Raw genomic sequence first — 16,756 nt, forward strand, 5'->3', positions numbered from 1 at the left:
CCTCCGCGAGTGGATTCCTCAACTGGCTTTTCCCGGCGGCCCGGCTCCACGTGACCTCCCCAACACCTGTACAGCCGCCGGCTCACAGCGCCCCCATCCCCTCCGCCAGGTACCGACGGGGCCTGCGCTCCCTCCCACTGGAGGTCGCGGTCGGGGTGCGAGCCTCGCTCGGGCCGGCAGGGGAGGGGCTGAGCCACGGCCCCGGCCGCCGCTGGAGCCCTCGCAACGGGATTATCACATGACTCGACGGCGGCGGTAGCCGTGGCAGCAGCCGCGCCGGCTCCGCGGGCTCGCTGGGTGGGCTCAGTTCCGCTCACGCAGGAGTCGAGCGCTGCGGGCGGGGACGGGACCTGCTGCAAGCTGCAGCCGCTCCCGGAGCCCTCGGCGTCTCCCCCGGCTGGGCCGGGGGCGCGCTCCATGCCGCTCGGTTGCGGAAGTGTAGCTGGGGGAGGCGGCGGCGGCGGCACGGAGCGCGGGAGGCCGGGGCTCGGCCCCCTGCAGCATTAGGCTCCGGGAGCCGCGCGGCGCGCCCCGCGGCCCGGCTGCCCGTGCGCCCGGCGCCCGCCGCAGCCTGCATGCCCCGCGCTGCGCCTCGCCCGGCCCCCATCGCCGCCGCCGCCGCCCCCTGCTTGCACCGCTGCTGCCGGGCGCCGGAGTAATATGCTCACTCGAGTGAAATCTGCCGTGGCCAATTTCATGGGCGGCATCATGGCTGGCAGCTCAGGCTCCGAGCACGGCAGCGGCGGCTGCGGAGGCTCGGACCTGCCGCTGCGCTTCCCTTACGGGCGACCCGAGTTCCTGGGGCTGTCTCAGGACGAGGTGGAGTGCAGCGCCGACCACATCGCCCGCCCTATCCTCATCCTCAAGGAGACCCGGCGGCTGCCCTGGGCCACTGGCTACGCAGAGTGAGTGCAGCGACACCGGCGGCGCCCCTTCCCTCCTCGCGGCCCTTCCCCGCACGGTTCCAGCTCTCCTCTCTCCTCGTTCCTCGGCCCCAGGGCCCTCCTCTGGCTGCCGGCGTCCAGGCCGCGGAGGGCACCTCTTAACTTATGCTGGCCATTCCTCTCTTCTCCTCCTTCCCTTTCCCCCAGCCCCAAGGACGCGGCGTCTCCAGCCCGGGTTTGGGTGGTAGAGGGGTGGTGGGTGGCAGCGCTGGACCGTGGGAAAGCTAAGGCTGGACGCGGCTGTGAATCCGGGGGCTGTGTCACTTGGAAGAAAGTGCGTGGAACAGCCCTGCTGAAGTTTGAAACACAGCAGGGAAATCTGATGTCTGTGCGCCCATCCCCCCAAATGTGTGTGCCTCCGCGTGAAGTTTGTGGGGTAGAGCTGGGAGAAACTGTCGCTGCGCGGGGGTTGGGGCGTTGGGGGCGGTTGTCCCGGCGGCCGCGGTCCGGCGCTGGGTTGCCGAGCTCAGAAGGTCTCAGTTTCTCAGACTTCAGCCTGCGGGCTCCTTGGCTTTTCTTTTTGCGGGTGGGAAAACCCTGCGCCTTTAGTGAACGCCAATACTGTTTCCCCTGGTCCTTGGGGAGGGGGCAACTTCTTCCCGGTGTCTAATGATAGCATTTTGGTAATCAGCTTTGACGATTAACTGAGGTTGAGTGATTTACTATTTCAAGAACCGACTGAGTTACGTTGACGACCTGGAGTGGAACTGGGAAAGGAGAGAGGAAGGATTTTAATGGCCTCCCCACCCCTCAACTCTACAGCTTTTCCATTGAGCGTCTTATGAATGGCAGAATAAGGACTGTTTATTTCCCCTATACAGCACCATAAAACCGGGGAATTCGGAAGGTAGAATTTAGGAGACCAGAGTTTCGGGATTAATAATGACTCGGTGGCTGCAAAAGTGCACGCGAAACCTTGCCTGGCACACCTGCCCCTTTTCCTTTAACTCCATCCGCTCTATAATCTTGGCCCTCCCCCGCGGGAGCACAGCCTCGCCCGCTGATTGGTTCATCGGGGCACCAATCGGCTTTCCCGAAGCCGGGCGCTTTGATGCTGACCCTGTTCTGGTGGCCCGGATAGCCCCGAGCAGGCAAGATCCCCGACGCTCAGGGTCACGGGGTGACAGATAGTTTGCACGACGCCCTTCCGAGAACTCCGAATTCTGTTTTCCTTCCCCTTTCATCATACAGTTGTTTCCCCACGTGCTGAAACAGAGAATATGTATAAATGGCGGTAGGTGACTGGAGGGTGAAAAATAGGAAACAGGTGAGAGTGATGAGTGCTAAAACAAAAATTAACACATAATAAAGGGCAGGCGTGGTAGAGAGCTTTGGGGTGAGGGAGGTACAAAATATTATTACATCTTTCAGGAGAAAGTTAAAGCAGAAACATTTGTGTGGTTGAAAAGTGCCTTCCAAAGCAGCAAGTACTGTTTCCTGACTAAAATACCACCGCGGACTCCTCCAAACCCTCCATCTTGCTTGGAAGATCATTTGGACTTTTGCAAGGCAAAAATCAACTTGGAGCAAACTTTGTCCTACAGTTCTTTAAAAGGGGTGCTTGTGCCTGTCAAAATGTATAGGGACCCATTGTCACCAATGGAACCCACCCAGTGGGTTCACCAGGGCCATGGTACCTAAGTCTGAAGGATAGGGAGATAAGCAGGCAAGTGGTGAGAAAGTTATGAGAGCTAGGAAGAAAGATGTTAAAACACAATGTGGAAGCTACTTGAACACAGTAAAAGGAGTACCTCAGATAGCAAGAAGGAAGGGGAAGGGGGAAAAAAACGATCAGTTTGAAAACTGTGGCAAGCAGATGATGTGCAAAGGGCTATACAGACTGTGAGGGAATCTGAAATGAGAAGTTGTACCTCCTCCTACCTGGGCCTCCGCTTCCTTATCTCCAAGAAGCTAATCTTTTCCTTGACTAGAACATAAGGGAGGTTCAATCGGAAGGTTAGAAAGGCCACTGTAAAATGTTTAGTTTTTAAAGCTAGTTATGAAATTAATATATACTTGTGAATTCGAGTATAGACCTGTACAGTATACAGATGTAAGCCCCACCCCCTCCATCTACCCAGACAATTCTGTGTTTGAGTAGTGGTACCTGCCTTTGTAGAATTAGTTGGATGCACCTATAAATATATATCATGCTCTTCTTTTTCCTTTCTCAAATAGACTCAAACTAAGCATGTTATTCGGAGAAGGCAATGGCAAGCCACTCCAGTACTCTTGCCTGGAAAATCCCATGGATGGAGGAGCCTGGTAGGCTGCAGTCCGTGGGGTCGCTAAGGGTCGGACACGACTGAGCGACTTCACTTTCACTTTTCACTTTCACACATTGGAGAAGGAAATGGCAGCCCACTCCAGTGTTCTTGCCTGGAGAATCCCAGGGACTGGGGAGCCTGGTGGGCTTCCGTCTATGGGGTCACACAGAGTCGGACACGACTGAAGTGACTTAGCAGCAGCAGCAGCAGCAAGCATGTTATTCGTAGTTTCATTAAACACTATGTCATGGACTTTATTCCAAGAAAATAATATAGAATTGCCTCATTCTTTTGAAATGTATATATACATTCATGAAATGAATACATACTATACATTTCAAAAGAACATACTATACATTTCATGAATGTATACATGCTATACATTTCAAAAGTAACTAGCATGATGCTTACTGTTTAGTGATTGTACCCTTTTCAGGTTTGTTTCATATCCTTTGATTCTCACAACAGTCATGTGCGGTAGGTACTAACATTTCCATCTTATAGATAAGGATACAGACACACTGAATGGTTAAGCAACTTGTCCAGAGTCTTACCACCTTAACAGAGCCTATATTTGCACTTAAGTGGTCTGAGTGCAGAGCCCATAACACCAAACTACCACCCTGCTCCATGGACTGTAGCCCACCAGATTCTTCTGTCCATGGAATTTTCCAGGCAGAAATACTGGAGGAGATTGCCATTCCCTTCTCCAGGAGATCTTCCCAACCCAGAGATCTAACCCAGGTCTCGTGCATTACAGGCAGATTCTTCACCATCTGAGCCACCAAGGAAGCCCAAACTACCTCCCTCCAGTGTGTTACACTATGGCACATCCATCTATATTCCGGATTAACCACTGACATTGTCTTGCCACTTCCCTTGTGATGAACTACTTCCTCAAACGTTGAACTATACTTTATCTTCCTGCGACAATACATCCCGAATGATCAAAATGGTTGAAATAGAGAAGGGGAGAGAAAGACAAGTAGGAACTGTGGTTATGGTCAGAGGCGGCTTCCAGTAATACTGCTCAGGATCTACTGGAAGGAGGAATTTGTTTTAGAAACTACCAGAGAGAGAGAATTGGTAAGAAGATTGCTCAGAGTGGGGATCAGAGGGATGTGAGGCACAGCCTGAATCACAGGTGGTTTGCTTACCTTTCTAGAAAGTGAGCCACTTTGTAAGCCTTCCTGAGGAGGAGGAATTGACACTCACTTGGTAACTGAGGAGTTAGAGGAGAGTTGAACTCTAATGTTGAACTTCTGTATGGTAGAAAAAAGGAGAAATGGTCTAGTTTTTGCAGCTTACTGTTAATCCTTTCTAAAGGAGTTGCTCTATAGGTTATGTTGTTGTTTAGTCACTAAGTTGTGTACAACTTCTTACAGCCCCATGGACTGTAGCCCGCCAGATTCCTCTGTCCATGGGATTTCCCAGGCGAGAATAGCGGAGTGAGTTGCCATTTCCTTCTCCAGGGGATCTTCCCAACCCAGGGATTGAACCTGCATTTCCTGCATCGGCAAGCAGATTCTTTACTGCTGAGCCACTGAGGAAGCCCCTTTATAGGTTATAGAACTAGAGAGTTAGCCTAAGTGATCCCTGTAAGATTTGGGGCTCTAGAAACAGAAAACTCTCTTTTATTCAGTATTTATTGGCATTGTCCTCCATGGAATTTCCTGGCTCTTCAGAAAGCCTCCTATTGTGGTTGAAAAGTTTAGCCATTTGTTTCAGGGCTGTCTGCTAGGCTATAAAACATTACAGTTACAGGCAATAATCACCGAGTTAAAATCTTTACCAAAACATGGATTAGCAAGTTTTAATTTTTAGTTTGGTATTAAATTACTGACTTAGCCTGTTAGACCAGCTCAGAGAGAACCATGGGAAGCAATGGTCTGACCCAGAGACCTCACAGGGCAGCTGCTTCCTTTCTTTCTCCACAAGTTTAAATACTACCCAAGTGCTACAAGCACCTGGAAATGGGTTCAGTTTTTTAGTGGGTTAGGACTGCTTTTTGACTTTCCTTCTCTTTGATCTGTTTGCCCAGCCTCTTTCCCACTGATGGTCAGTTGGACATAGAGATCCAAGTGAATGTGGAGTTTGTGCCTAAAACTACAACAGTAGATAATGCCAGAGAATGTGCAGTTCTCTGTGCAACTATCATATTCAAGTTTTATCAGTGATAGATTTCTTTGCTTGTACAGGAAGAATAAATCATAGTTATAGCATCATTTTACTTGGATTATAGCTGTAACTATGCATTTTTTTCCCTATTATTTTTCTTACAAAACTGCCCCAGACATGGGTATTTAAAGAAAGCTACTTGGAGAGCTTCTGTTAAATGTACATTATATAAGTTCTTTTTGTCTCATGAAGGTAGTGGAAATGTTGATGAAATAACCTTATTTAAATCCAGCAAACAGCCCACAAGTATTTGGATTTAGTCTGGAATCTGTAGGCTGTTCCATCTCCCACGTCACTGGCCCTAATTAGCAATTACAAATAAATCACATTAGTTGGCTGTGTAGTGGTGATGACAGAGAAACCACTATTTCTCCCTGGCCCTGAAGCTCAGAAATCCCCTGGCCTTTGTTTTTCCCTTCTGACCTCCGCTACACCCACCCCTCTTATACCTGGTAGCAGAGCTCCTCCCTGGGAACTTCCTCTTTGACTTGTAACTGAAGAAACTTGAGGTTCTCTACTTCTTGTTGGATAAGGGGGGAAATGAATGGAGTGTACTATTCGGTGGGGAGGGGAGATTTGAGCTCTCCTTAGCAGTTTTCTGAAGATCAGTGCAAAGTAGTCTAAAATATTTCATCTACCTTTCTACTAACCTGCAGAAAGTATTAATTTCCTACTTTAAAGCAGGCAGCTAAGCGCGCTTCCATTTTTTAGATTTTAATGAAGTCATTCCTCTGGGGTGGAGCTCCTGGGCTGTTCCTTTTCTTAGAAAAATAGCTCCACTTCATCAAAGACTAGTAATGCTCCAGACAGAAGACTTAATTCTTGTGAGATATTGTGTTTATCCTGTGTTTCAGCCCCAGTTAGATAGGCATCATCTCTGATTTTGCTCCACCACACAGTGCTTCCTTGTTATAGTTACATCAATGTGCTATGCTTAGTCTCTCAGTCATGTCCTACTCTTTGTGACCCCATGGACCATAGCCCTCAAGTTTCCTCTGTCCATGGGGATTCTCCAGGCAAGAATACTGAAGTTAACTGCCATGCCCTCCTCCAGGGGATCTTCCCCAACCCAGGGATCGAACCCAGGTATCCCATGTTGCAGGCAGGCTCTTTACTGTCTGAGCCTCCAGGGAAGCCCAGTTACATCAATATTGGCTGATAATTTAAAGCTGACTGCATAATAGAATTGACTTCTAAAATGTGTTATTCTAGACAATTTTAAAAATTAACATATAATTGACATATACTGACTTCAAATGTACAACATAATGATTGAATACATGCATGTACTGTGAAATGATCTCCCATAGTTTCTTCCATTGTGAGATAGTCAACACCCATCACCAACTCACAGATACAGTTTTTTTTCTCATGGTGAAAACTTTTAGTAGCTTTAAAATATACAGTACAGTATTATTGACTATAGTCACCATGCTGTAAATTACATTCCCAGCACTTATTCTATAGCTGGAAGTTTGTACAGTTTGACCACCTTCATTTCAGGCCCTGTCCATGGCAGCCATCAATCTGTTCTCTATGAGTTTGGTTGTTTCTTTCCTAAGATTCTAAATATTAGTGAGATCATATGGTGTTTGTCTTTCTCTGAATTATTCCATTTAATATAAGGCACTGAGGTCCATTCAAGTTGTCACAAATGGTAGGATATCCTTTTTATGGCTGAGTAATATTGCATTTTAAATATATATATGTTTTATACATATATCATATTTTCTTTATTTATTCATCTATCACTTGACACTTAGGTGGTTTCCATGTCTTGGCTGCTGTAAATAATGGTGCAATGAACTTGGAAATGCAGATCCCTTTTTGAGTTAGCATTTTGTTTCCTTCAGATAAATACCTACAAGTGAAGTTGCTAGATCATATAATAGTTCTATTTTTAATTTTTTGAGAGACCTCTCTACTGTTTTCCATATTGGTCTCGATAATTTACCTTCCCATGAATAGTGCACAAACGTTCCCTTTTTCTGCATCATTATCAGTACTTCTTATTTCTCATTTTTTTGATAATAGCCATTCTCAGAGGCGTGAGATGGTATTTTACTGTGGTTTTGATTTGCATTTCACTCATGATGAGTGATACTGAACATTTTCTCGTGTACCTGTTGGCCACATGTATATCTTTGGCAAAATGTATCTTCTGCTCATTTTAAAAATTAAGGATTTTGGGGTTTTTGTTTGTTTTGCTATTGAGTTGTATGAGTTCTTTATATATTTTGGATATAAACTCCTTATCAGATATATGATTTGCAAATATTTTCTCTCATTCGGTAGATTTTTTATTTTACTAATGGCTTCCTTTGTTGTGCAGAATCTTTGAGTTTGACGTCGCCTGTTTTGTTTATTTTTACTTTTGTTACCTTCGCTTTTGGTGTCAAATCCAAAAAAATTATTACCAAGATCAATGTCAGGGAGATTAGTGCCTGTGTTTTCTTCTAGGAATTTTCAAATCTTACATTCAAGTCTTTAATCCATCTTATGTTAATTTCATATATGATGTAAGATAGTAATCTAGTTTTTCTTTTGCCTGTGTTGTCCATTTCCCCCAACACCACATATTAAAGAGGCTGACCGTTCCCCATGGTGTATTCTTGGTTGTTTTGTCCTAAACTAATTAACCATGTAGTTGTGACTCTGTTTCTGTACTCTCCACTCTGTTCCATCGATCTGTGTGTCTGTTTTCATGCCAATGCCCTACTGTTTGTATTACTATCACTTTAGTTCTAAATCTGGAAGTGTGATACCTCCAGTTTTGTTCTTGTTCAAGATTTCTTGGTTATTTGAGGTCCTTTGTGGTTCCATACAAATTTTAGGATGGTTTGTTCTATTTCTGTGAAAGGTGTCATTGTAATTTTTATAGGAATTGCATTGAATTTTGCAGATTGCTTTGGGTAGTGTGGCCATTTTAACAAACTTCTTTCAACTTGTAATCATAGATTATCTTTTCATCAACTTGTATTTTCTTCAACTAAATTTATTCGTGTCTTATAGTTTTTAGTGTGCAGGTCTTCCACACCCGTAGTTAAATTTATTCTTAGGTATTTTTTTGATGCAATTGTAAATGGAATTGTTTTTTTAATTAAAACATTTTAAAAATAAGTTAAGAATTAAGTGTCTTTATGATTTTCTCTGATTTGCCTAATTTTAACAGATGAGTGATAATTTTTCTCTTGAATTTATGAGATTTTCCCTCAGGAAATAAATAACATTCAGCTGCTTCCTTTATTTTTCTCATCCAATCAATAAAATCATTGCTTTCCTATGCTGGGTCCATAATTATGACATAGTTGTCATCCTGAAGAGAAGTTTATGGCATAGTCTTTCCCCCTTTAGAGTTATTCTTTGAAATTAAGTTGTAATGAAATCATGTATTAAGATTATAAGAGACCAAAACTGAGGGGTGAGGGAAGTTGTTTGTTTTATTTTGAATGTCTTAATGCTTCTGGGAAATTTTCAAACCTCAGTATTTGGAGCTTTAAGGTCACACTAGGGAAGCAAATTATTCTTTTCAGCAAGTATAATGATTAGGTGCCAAGTTCTCTGTACCTGAAGGTCCCAAGACCTTTACACATACCTGTACAAAGGTATGATTAAGGAAGAAATTATCCTGGCACTTAAAATGGTAAGAAAGACTTTATTCAAGACTGTTGGCAGTAGTGACATTGTAATGGGGAGAAAGATAAGATTAAACTCCCAGTACAGTAAAGACAGCTGGAAATTTATAACCAAAGAGCTAAGCAATGAGGTCGGTGGATGGAAAATTACTAAGAGGAAACATCAAGAGTAGGGGGATTCTTGCTGAAGGTCAAGACAGGAGATGAGGACATTGATCAAAAATCAAGGGTGACCAGATTTGACTGCTAAGTGAGGACATAAAAAGCCAAATTTCTTATCTGCTATACTAGCGTTTTGTGAAATAAAGGATATTTTGAACCAGAAGTGCAGAGACATACACTCTCAGAAAGAAAAAAAAAGTTTTTAGTTTCTTTGAAAATGCCATGCTCCTATTTTTCTCATTTTTCACAGACTCAAAACCATGTATTTTACTTGTTCTGGAGGATTCCCAAGACCCTTTCCAGTTTTAAACTCTGTGAGTTCCTTAGGCTGAGAACTAGTCTTGCCTTCCAGACTGAGGTTTTTTCCCATGGGGCCTGCTGTCTGCTTCACTGTGATTTTAATTTTGAATAATTTTCCTCCAGCATTGTTATGAAAATTTTCAAACATCCAGAAAACTTGAAAACCATTGTATACTTAGCACACATATGCCCACCATCTAGATTCCAAAATACCCATTTTGCTATATTTGCTTAATCATTTGTCTATCCATCAATCCATTCTTGTTATATATGTTTTTAATTCTTTATTTGTTTTGGTCGGTGCACCCAGCTTTCTCTAGTTGCGGTGAATAGGGGCTTTTCATTGCAGGAGCTTCTCTTGTTGCGGAGCACAGGCTGTATGGTGCATGGGCTTCAGGAGTTGCAGCACCCAGGCTCAGCAGTTGGATCTCAGAGACTGTAGGGCAGGCAGCTTCATAGTTGGGGCACACAGGCTCAGTAGTTGTTGCTTACAGGCTCTAGAGTGTGGGCTCAGGAATTGTGGTTCGTGGGCTTTGGTTGCTCCAAGGCATGTGGAATCTTCCCAGACCAGGGATTGAACCCGAGTCACCTGTGTTGGCAGGCAGGTTCTATCCACTGTACCACCAGGGAAGTCCCATTCTTGTTATTTTTAAGTGTATATTTCCTTTCGTACAGTGGCTTTGATTCATGCTATTAAGTTATTTTCCACAGTAAATTAAAAGATAGGTTTGAGTAGCTTTGACTTTCTCAGTGGAGAAAACCACCAAACCATCAGGTTCTCATCCCATGGGGCCTGCTACACCAGACTGAACTTCTGCGTTGGTGCCCTGCGAAAATGTTCACTTAGTCCGTACACTTTCCATAACTTAATACTAACCCAAAAGAAAGTTTTACATGGGGTCAAATTGAAAAGCAGAAATAGATGACACATCTCTTTGATGTGCTCTTGTTCAATTAAATCAATAGGAAAAATTGGTTTAAAACTTGAGTCACTCCTCTTTTCAGCTGGTAGCCAGGCAGGTGAATATTAACGGAGGAACAAGCTGTTCAGAAAAGATTTCAGAATCTGTTGCCTGAAAAGTGCTTCTGAATAAGAAAGACTCCATTGAGCTGTGTTTACCTTACTTCTGAAGTAGATGTAATCCACTAGCAGGCTTAGGGAAATTCAAGTACCTGCTTAATTGCTCTTTTTTTCTGGTGTGGAATATGAATCCATGGCACTTTCTTTGTTATACTGTTTCTGACTTAGTTTTTTTCTGAATGACTGTAAAATTTAAATGTTTCCCTATCTTTTCTTTCTATGTTATTTATGAGAAAAAATATTACTACTAAGTTGCATTTGTAGAGGTGGCAGAAAGTGAAGAGGAACTCAAAAGCCTCTTGATGAAAGTGAAAGAGGAGAGTGAAAAGTTTGGCTTGAAGCTCAGCATTCAGATGAAGATCATGGCATCTGGTCCCATCACTTCATGGGAAATAGATGGGGAAACAGTGGAAACAGTGTCAGACTTTATTTTTTTGGGCTCCAAAATCACTGCAGATGCTGATTGCAGCCATGAAATTAAAAGATGCTTACTCCTTGGAAGGAAAGTTATGACCAACCTAGATAGTATATTAAAAAGCAGAGACATTACTTTGCCAACCAAGGTCCGTCTAGTCAAGGCTATGGTTTTTCCAGTGGTCATGTATGGATGTGAGAGTTGGACTGTGAAGAAAGCTGATCGCCGAAGAGTTGATGCTTTTGAACTGTGGTGTTGTAGAAGACTCTTGAGAGTCCCTTGGACTGCAAGGAGATCCAACCAGTCCATTCTAAAGGAGATCAATCCTGGGTGTTCATTGGAAGGACTGATGCTAAAGCTGAAACTCCAATACTTTGGCCACCTCATGCGACGAGTTGACTCACTGGAAAAGAGTCTGATGCTGGGAGGGATTGGAGGTGGGAGGAGACGGGGACGACAGAGAATGAGATGGCTGGATGGCATCACCAACTCGATGGACATGAGTTTGAGTGAACTCCGGGAGTTGGTGATGGACAGGGAGGCCTGGCGTGCTGTGATTCACGGGGTCGCAAAGAGTCGGACACAACTGAGCGACATAACTGAACTGATACGACCCCATGGACTGTAGCCTGCCAGGCTCCTCTATCTGTGAAATTTTCTAGGCAAGAATACTGGAGTGGGTTGCCATTGCCTCCTTCAGCAGGTCTTCCCAACCCAGGGATCAAACCCGAGTCTCCTGCACTACAAGCAGATTCCTTACTTGCTGAGCCATCAGGGAAGCCCCATATAGTCCCTGCCATGTATATTTAAATATAAGCACTTGTTATCCATTTTAATAAAAGGAGAATGAGCCCCAGAGAGAACTTATGTTACTTTAGAATCTCATGCAGTCCCATGATCGTAGTGACCATGTCTGAGTCATTGAACCTGACCATTTGTTATGTGAAATTATTCATTAATGGACATCATATTCTCATAAATGCTACAGAAGAGAGTATAATATATTTTATTACTCAGAGGAAACGAATAACATCTAATCTCTAGGTGACTTAAAATTCTATAAGGACATATTAATTAGCACATCAAATTTTATATGAAAGGATGAGTTTCAAAGCTTTTTAAAATAGTTCTGTTGAGTATATAGACTTTTAAAATATTAACTTTCATAATATATGTGCATTTCCTATTTTTAAAAGTCCAGACAGTTTCAAAATTACCATCATTTCCTAACTTCAAATAGCTACCCCCCCCATTTTAACGTTTTTGGAAACCCTATAAGTCTTAAAACCACTTAATAGTTCTTTCTCATAGTTCGTGAAAGTCTGTTCATTTTATCTAGTGGTGTTTTCTAAAGTGAATAAATAGATTATGTGTTTTACTATTAACAGCTATGTAAACATGAGGAAGTAAACTGAGAAATTTTGAATACTGGGGCTGAAATCCTGAGTCAGGTTTGATGAGACAGTCCCTTTTAACATTTATTTTGGGAGTACTGTTGTGCTCAGTTTTGTCCCACACTTTGCTGCCCCATGAACTGTACCCCGCCAGGCTCCTCTGTCCACGGTATTCTCCAGACAAGAATACTGGAGTGGGTAGCCATTCCCTTCTCTAGAGGGTATTCCTGACTCTGGGATCAAACCCAGGTCTCCTGCATTGGCAGATAGATTCTTTACCACCGAGCCACCTGTGCAGGAGATGTAGGTTCATTTCCCCTGTAGAAGGGAGTGGCTATCCACTCCAGTATTCTTGCCTGGAGAATTCCATGGACAGAGGAGCCTTGCGGGCTGAAGTCCGTGGGGTGGCAAAGAGTCAGACATGACTGAGCATGCACACACATTGGGAGTTCTGTTACCTACGTTCTTAGTTTTTACTTAAGCACAATCAAGTTTGAATGGAATGTTTCAAGTTAGTGAACTTTGGGGGTCAGCGAGGCCAGCTGCATGGGCTCCTGCAGGGCCGTCTTGGGGAAGTCGTGCCTTGGCGTCTTGAACTAGTCAGGTCTCACAGAGCCTTGCTGGCTGGCTGGACCGTGTAATGAACATTGCAGGGCGCTAAGGATCGGACACGACTGAGCGACTTCACTTTCACTTTTCACTTTACACATTGGAGAAGGAAATGGCAACCCACTCCAGTGTTCTTGCCTGGAGAATCCCAGGGAAGGGGGAGCCTGGTGGGCTTCCGTCTATGGGGTCACACAGAGTCGGACACGACTGAAGTGACTTAGCAGCAGCAGCAGCAGGGCCAGCAGAGAGTTCAGTTATTTGCCAAACTGAGAGGACCAAAGTGATTTGTGCACTCTGTAGTCCTTTCAGGAAGTTGACAAATAGACTTTTAAGCTATTGAAAACTGGTGCATCTCTACCAGGTAACTTTTTTCATATAAGCATAGGAAGGGGAAAATATCTCAAGTGAAACATTGATTTTTTTAAATAAAAGTGCTGTGCATTATTGAAAGACTATATTTAAGTAGTCTGCCACAATGTACTAAATAATCATTCTTTGCCTTTTTGAAAAGGCAAACATTGACAAGTTATATTTAGAACACACAACTGGGAAAAATAAAAGATAGAAAATAAATGCTTAGCAGGAAACAGATTTTTAGGGACGAGAAATATGAATAGCTCATAGGAAGATGTGAGGGGATGGAGGGAACCAAATCGGTATTACTACAGAAAGAACTATTAAGCGGGGAGTGTTGTTTTGTTATTGTTGGTTTTGGGCCTCAGCACACCACTTTCAGGATCTTAGTTCCCTGACCAGGGATCAAACCTAGTCTCCCTGCAGGGCACGCACTGAGTCTTAACCCCTGAACCACCAGGGAAGCCCATTGTTTTCTTCTTGTTTTCATAAGAGGAAATAGCCACAGTATTTTGTTGCAAATAAATAGCCTATGAGGTTGAACTCTAAAATATATGTTTGGAAAAACTGAGCAATTTTTTCAGCCCTTTAGGACAGCTTTTACCCTGTAAAGTAGGGTTTAGAACAGAGCCAAAGAGCCAGGTTAGATGGGCTCTTGGCACCCTGCCCTGTGATTATTAATAATGGGGCCATGCTGCCTGGTTGTTGGAACCAGGTGTCCGGAGTTGGGCTGGTGATTCAGTGCAGCAGCAAATGGGAAGAAAAGAATTGGCAACTCCGACTATAGCAGCTGGTGTTTGTTTTTTAAACTCTCTAGGTGCTCAGATGGGGATTGCAGGGGCCTATTGTTGAACCCCTGCCCCGCCTCCTCTCTCAATGCCCCCGGTCATCAGGTCGGTCCTGACAGTGCCACTTGGCCACGCTGGCCCGTTCTCACCTCGCATACCATCTGAAGCCCTGCCCACTGCCTTGCCATCCTCTGGGGCACCAAGGGGTGTTATTGGTCTCTGGGGGCCGCTGCAGGTTCCTTCCAGTCTTGGTTCCCAACCTTCTCGCCATTACAGACCCTTTTATTTATTTTCTTGGATGGGTCCCTCGTGGAAGATTTTACCCAGCAAGCTGTATAAAATAAGTATTGCTGCCCCTTAAAAGTTTTTTAACCAGGCACAATGTTTTCTAATCACTAGGAAGGGTGGGTGTGGTGATAGTTGCAATGAACTGCTAGTATTTAAGTCAAACGCAAAGGATTAACCATTGTTTTATTACTGTATGAGTCCTTACTATCCACAATCTATTTTTCATTAGCTTTTTCCTCTTCAATATTTACAATAGCTTAGGTCTCTTACTGCTTCCTTCCCTGATGATTTTTATTTTTTTAATGTGGACAATTTTTTGAAGTCTTTATTGAATTTGTTTCAGTATTGCTTGTTTTACATTTTGGTGTTTTGGCCGTCAGGCATGTGGAATCTTGGTTCCCTGACCAGGGACTGAACCCACGCCCCCTGCACTGGAAGGTGAAGTCTTAACCCTGGACCACCAGGAAAGCCCCTCCTTCCCTGATTCTTAAGAAGCCTGGACCACGTTGGAACTCTGCTGACAGGCTTGGCTTTTGTACCTCTGGGTTTTCAGCTCATATGCATGTTGAGATTATTTTGTTTGGGATTCACATGTGTAGCACATTACTTCAAAGTCCCCGACGTCTTTTTCCTTGTTGAAAAACGATGTTTTAATAGTTTTATTTTCTTGGCTCACAAAGTGCTGCAAGTTACTTGAAAAGTCTGATGCTTGTCAGCTGTAAATTTAATTAAACTCCTACTGAGAATATTTTTATTTTCTAACAGAGTTTTGACCCTTGGGCAAAAGTTGATCTTGAAACAGTTTCTATCATCCACTGACTGTGGGTAAGAAGAACTTAAAAACATCTTTAGATGGCTTCTGACCTGCCAAGGTGGTGAAAGGCATTCATCAGCCAGGAACATAGAATTAATATTTTTATAATGATATACTTTTTTCTCTTATTGCAGAATTGATAGGTGTTCATTGTAGGCACTTTCAAAGTCTAAGTACTATGAAAAACATAAACATTACTTATAAATTCTATCACTTATAATTATCTTTAACTGGTAATTTTTATCTCTAAAGTACATTTGTATTTGTTTACAAAATGGGATAATTCTACATACTGAGTAGTAGTTTTTTCACTTGAAATGGAGTTACTGGAGTGACTGTCTCCTCATGTCAATAAATATTGTACTCTGTTGTTTTTAATAGTTACATTGTATTCCATTTATGATTTTAACATACATTTTTCTTGGGTGGTAGCCAGTTTTTTTTTTTTTTTTTTTTAACTACTAAAAGAGTCCTGGAATGGATAGTCTTATAGTTAAAACTTTGTTAAACCATACTTTTAAAAGTGGCATTTTCTTCTGGGGAAAGTGTTCAAATTGGACTTCTCCAGTATTTCTAGTAACTTCAGTAGTGTAAAAATATCAGCGTTCAGTGTGACTATTGCTTCATTGTCATTTCAGTGACATTGAAATGTCATTTATGTATTTTATTTTAAAGTACTTTACCAAATTAATGTTTTTGTTGATCCAAACTTCTTTTTCAGATTTAGGATTAAATTATGAGGTTTAGAAAGGTGACCTTAAGGACTAGTTTAAAACCTTGCTCTGAAGAACTGCTCAATGCTTTTGTTTGCCTTCAGAGCTAAGGTACTCATTGGCTGTCATATGTGTGAAGGAGAAATGATGACATCTCTTGTTTTTAACTGTTTAACTTTTCATGAATAATCTTGAGGGCATGGACATCATCATATACATTTTAATTTCTTTAATACTTAATACAGAGTTGTATACATTAATGCTCAAATATATAGACCAGAAATAGTGGGGACATAATCAGTAGAGTTCTTTTAATGTCAGATGAAGCAAAGATCACCTTTGTTCTATAGGCTGATTTCAAATTATGAGTGCAACACCTGGGAATATAACAGTTATCACAGTATTTACAAATTTCAGACATAAATCCCTGAACATTAGTAAGTGTTTATTGGAGGCCTTGCATTGTATTCCCTGCATCTGGACTGCCCTGTGAGGAAACAGGGGAAAAGTTCATATAGCTTTCTGACTCTTAGCTGGAAGTAAGCGGTAAGAACAGATTCTTCTAGAAAAAGTAGATGCTTTGATATATAAGTGGCTGGAAATGAAAGTCTGTTTGCATGGACACTGAATTCGGAAGCCCACTGAAGTTTCTGAACATTATCCTTCCTTTCTCTGCTCTCTCATCTGCTCAGCTTTTTTTTTTTCCTTTCCTTCATAGTTTATTTTGGGAGATGGAGGTAGGGATTTGGTGTATTCATAAGATTCCTATTCATTAACCCTTTCTCAGTACACAAGCTAAAGCATTATTGAATTA

General features: G+C 42.9%; 1 protein-coding gene across 1 annotated transcript in view; it reads left to right on the forward strand.

The window, feature by feature from the left end:
* The first annotated feature begins 660 nt into the window (after window positions 1–660).
* The window catches only part of PPM1H (protein phosphatase, Mg2+/Mn2+ dependent 1H), a 320,445-nt gene continuing 304,349 nt past the window's right edge, over window positions 661–16,756 (forward strand). The window contains exon 1 of the mRNA XM_055395097.2: window positions 661–905. Within this exon, the coding sequence (XP_055251072.1) occupies window positions 661–905 (245 nt within the window). The remainder of the gene's footprint in view (window positions 906–16,756) is intronic.

Source organism: Moschus berezovskii, chromosome 6 (genome assembly GCF_049115385.1).
Source record: "Moschus berezovskii isolate FMDL1 chromosome 6, NW_MosBer_1.0, whole genome shotgun sequence".
Classification (NCBI taxonomy): Eukaryota; Metazoa; Chordata; class Mammalia; order Artiodactyla; family Moschidae; genus Moschus; species Moschus berezovskii.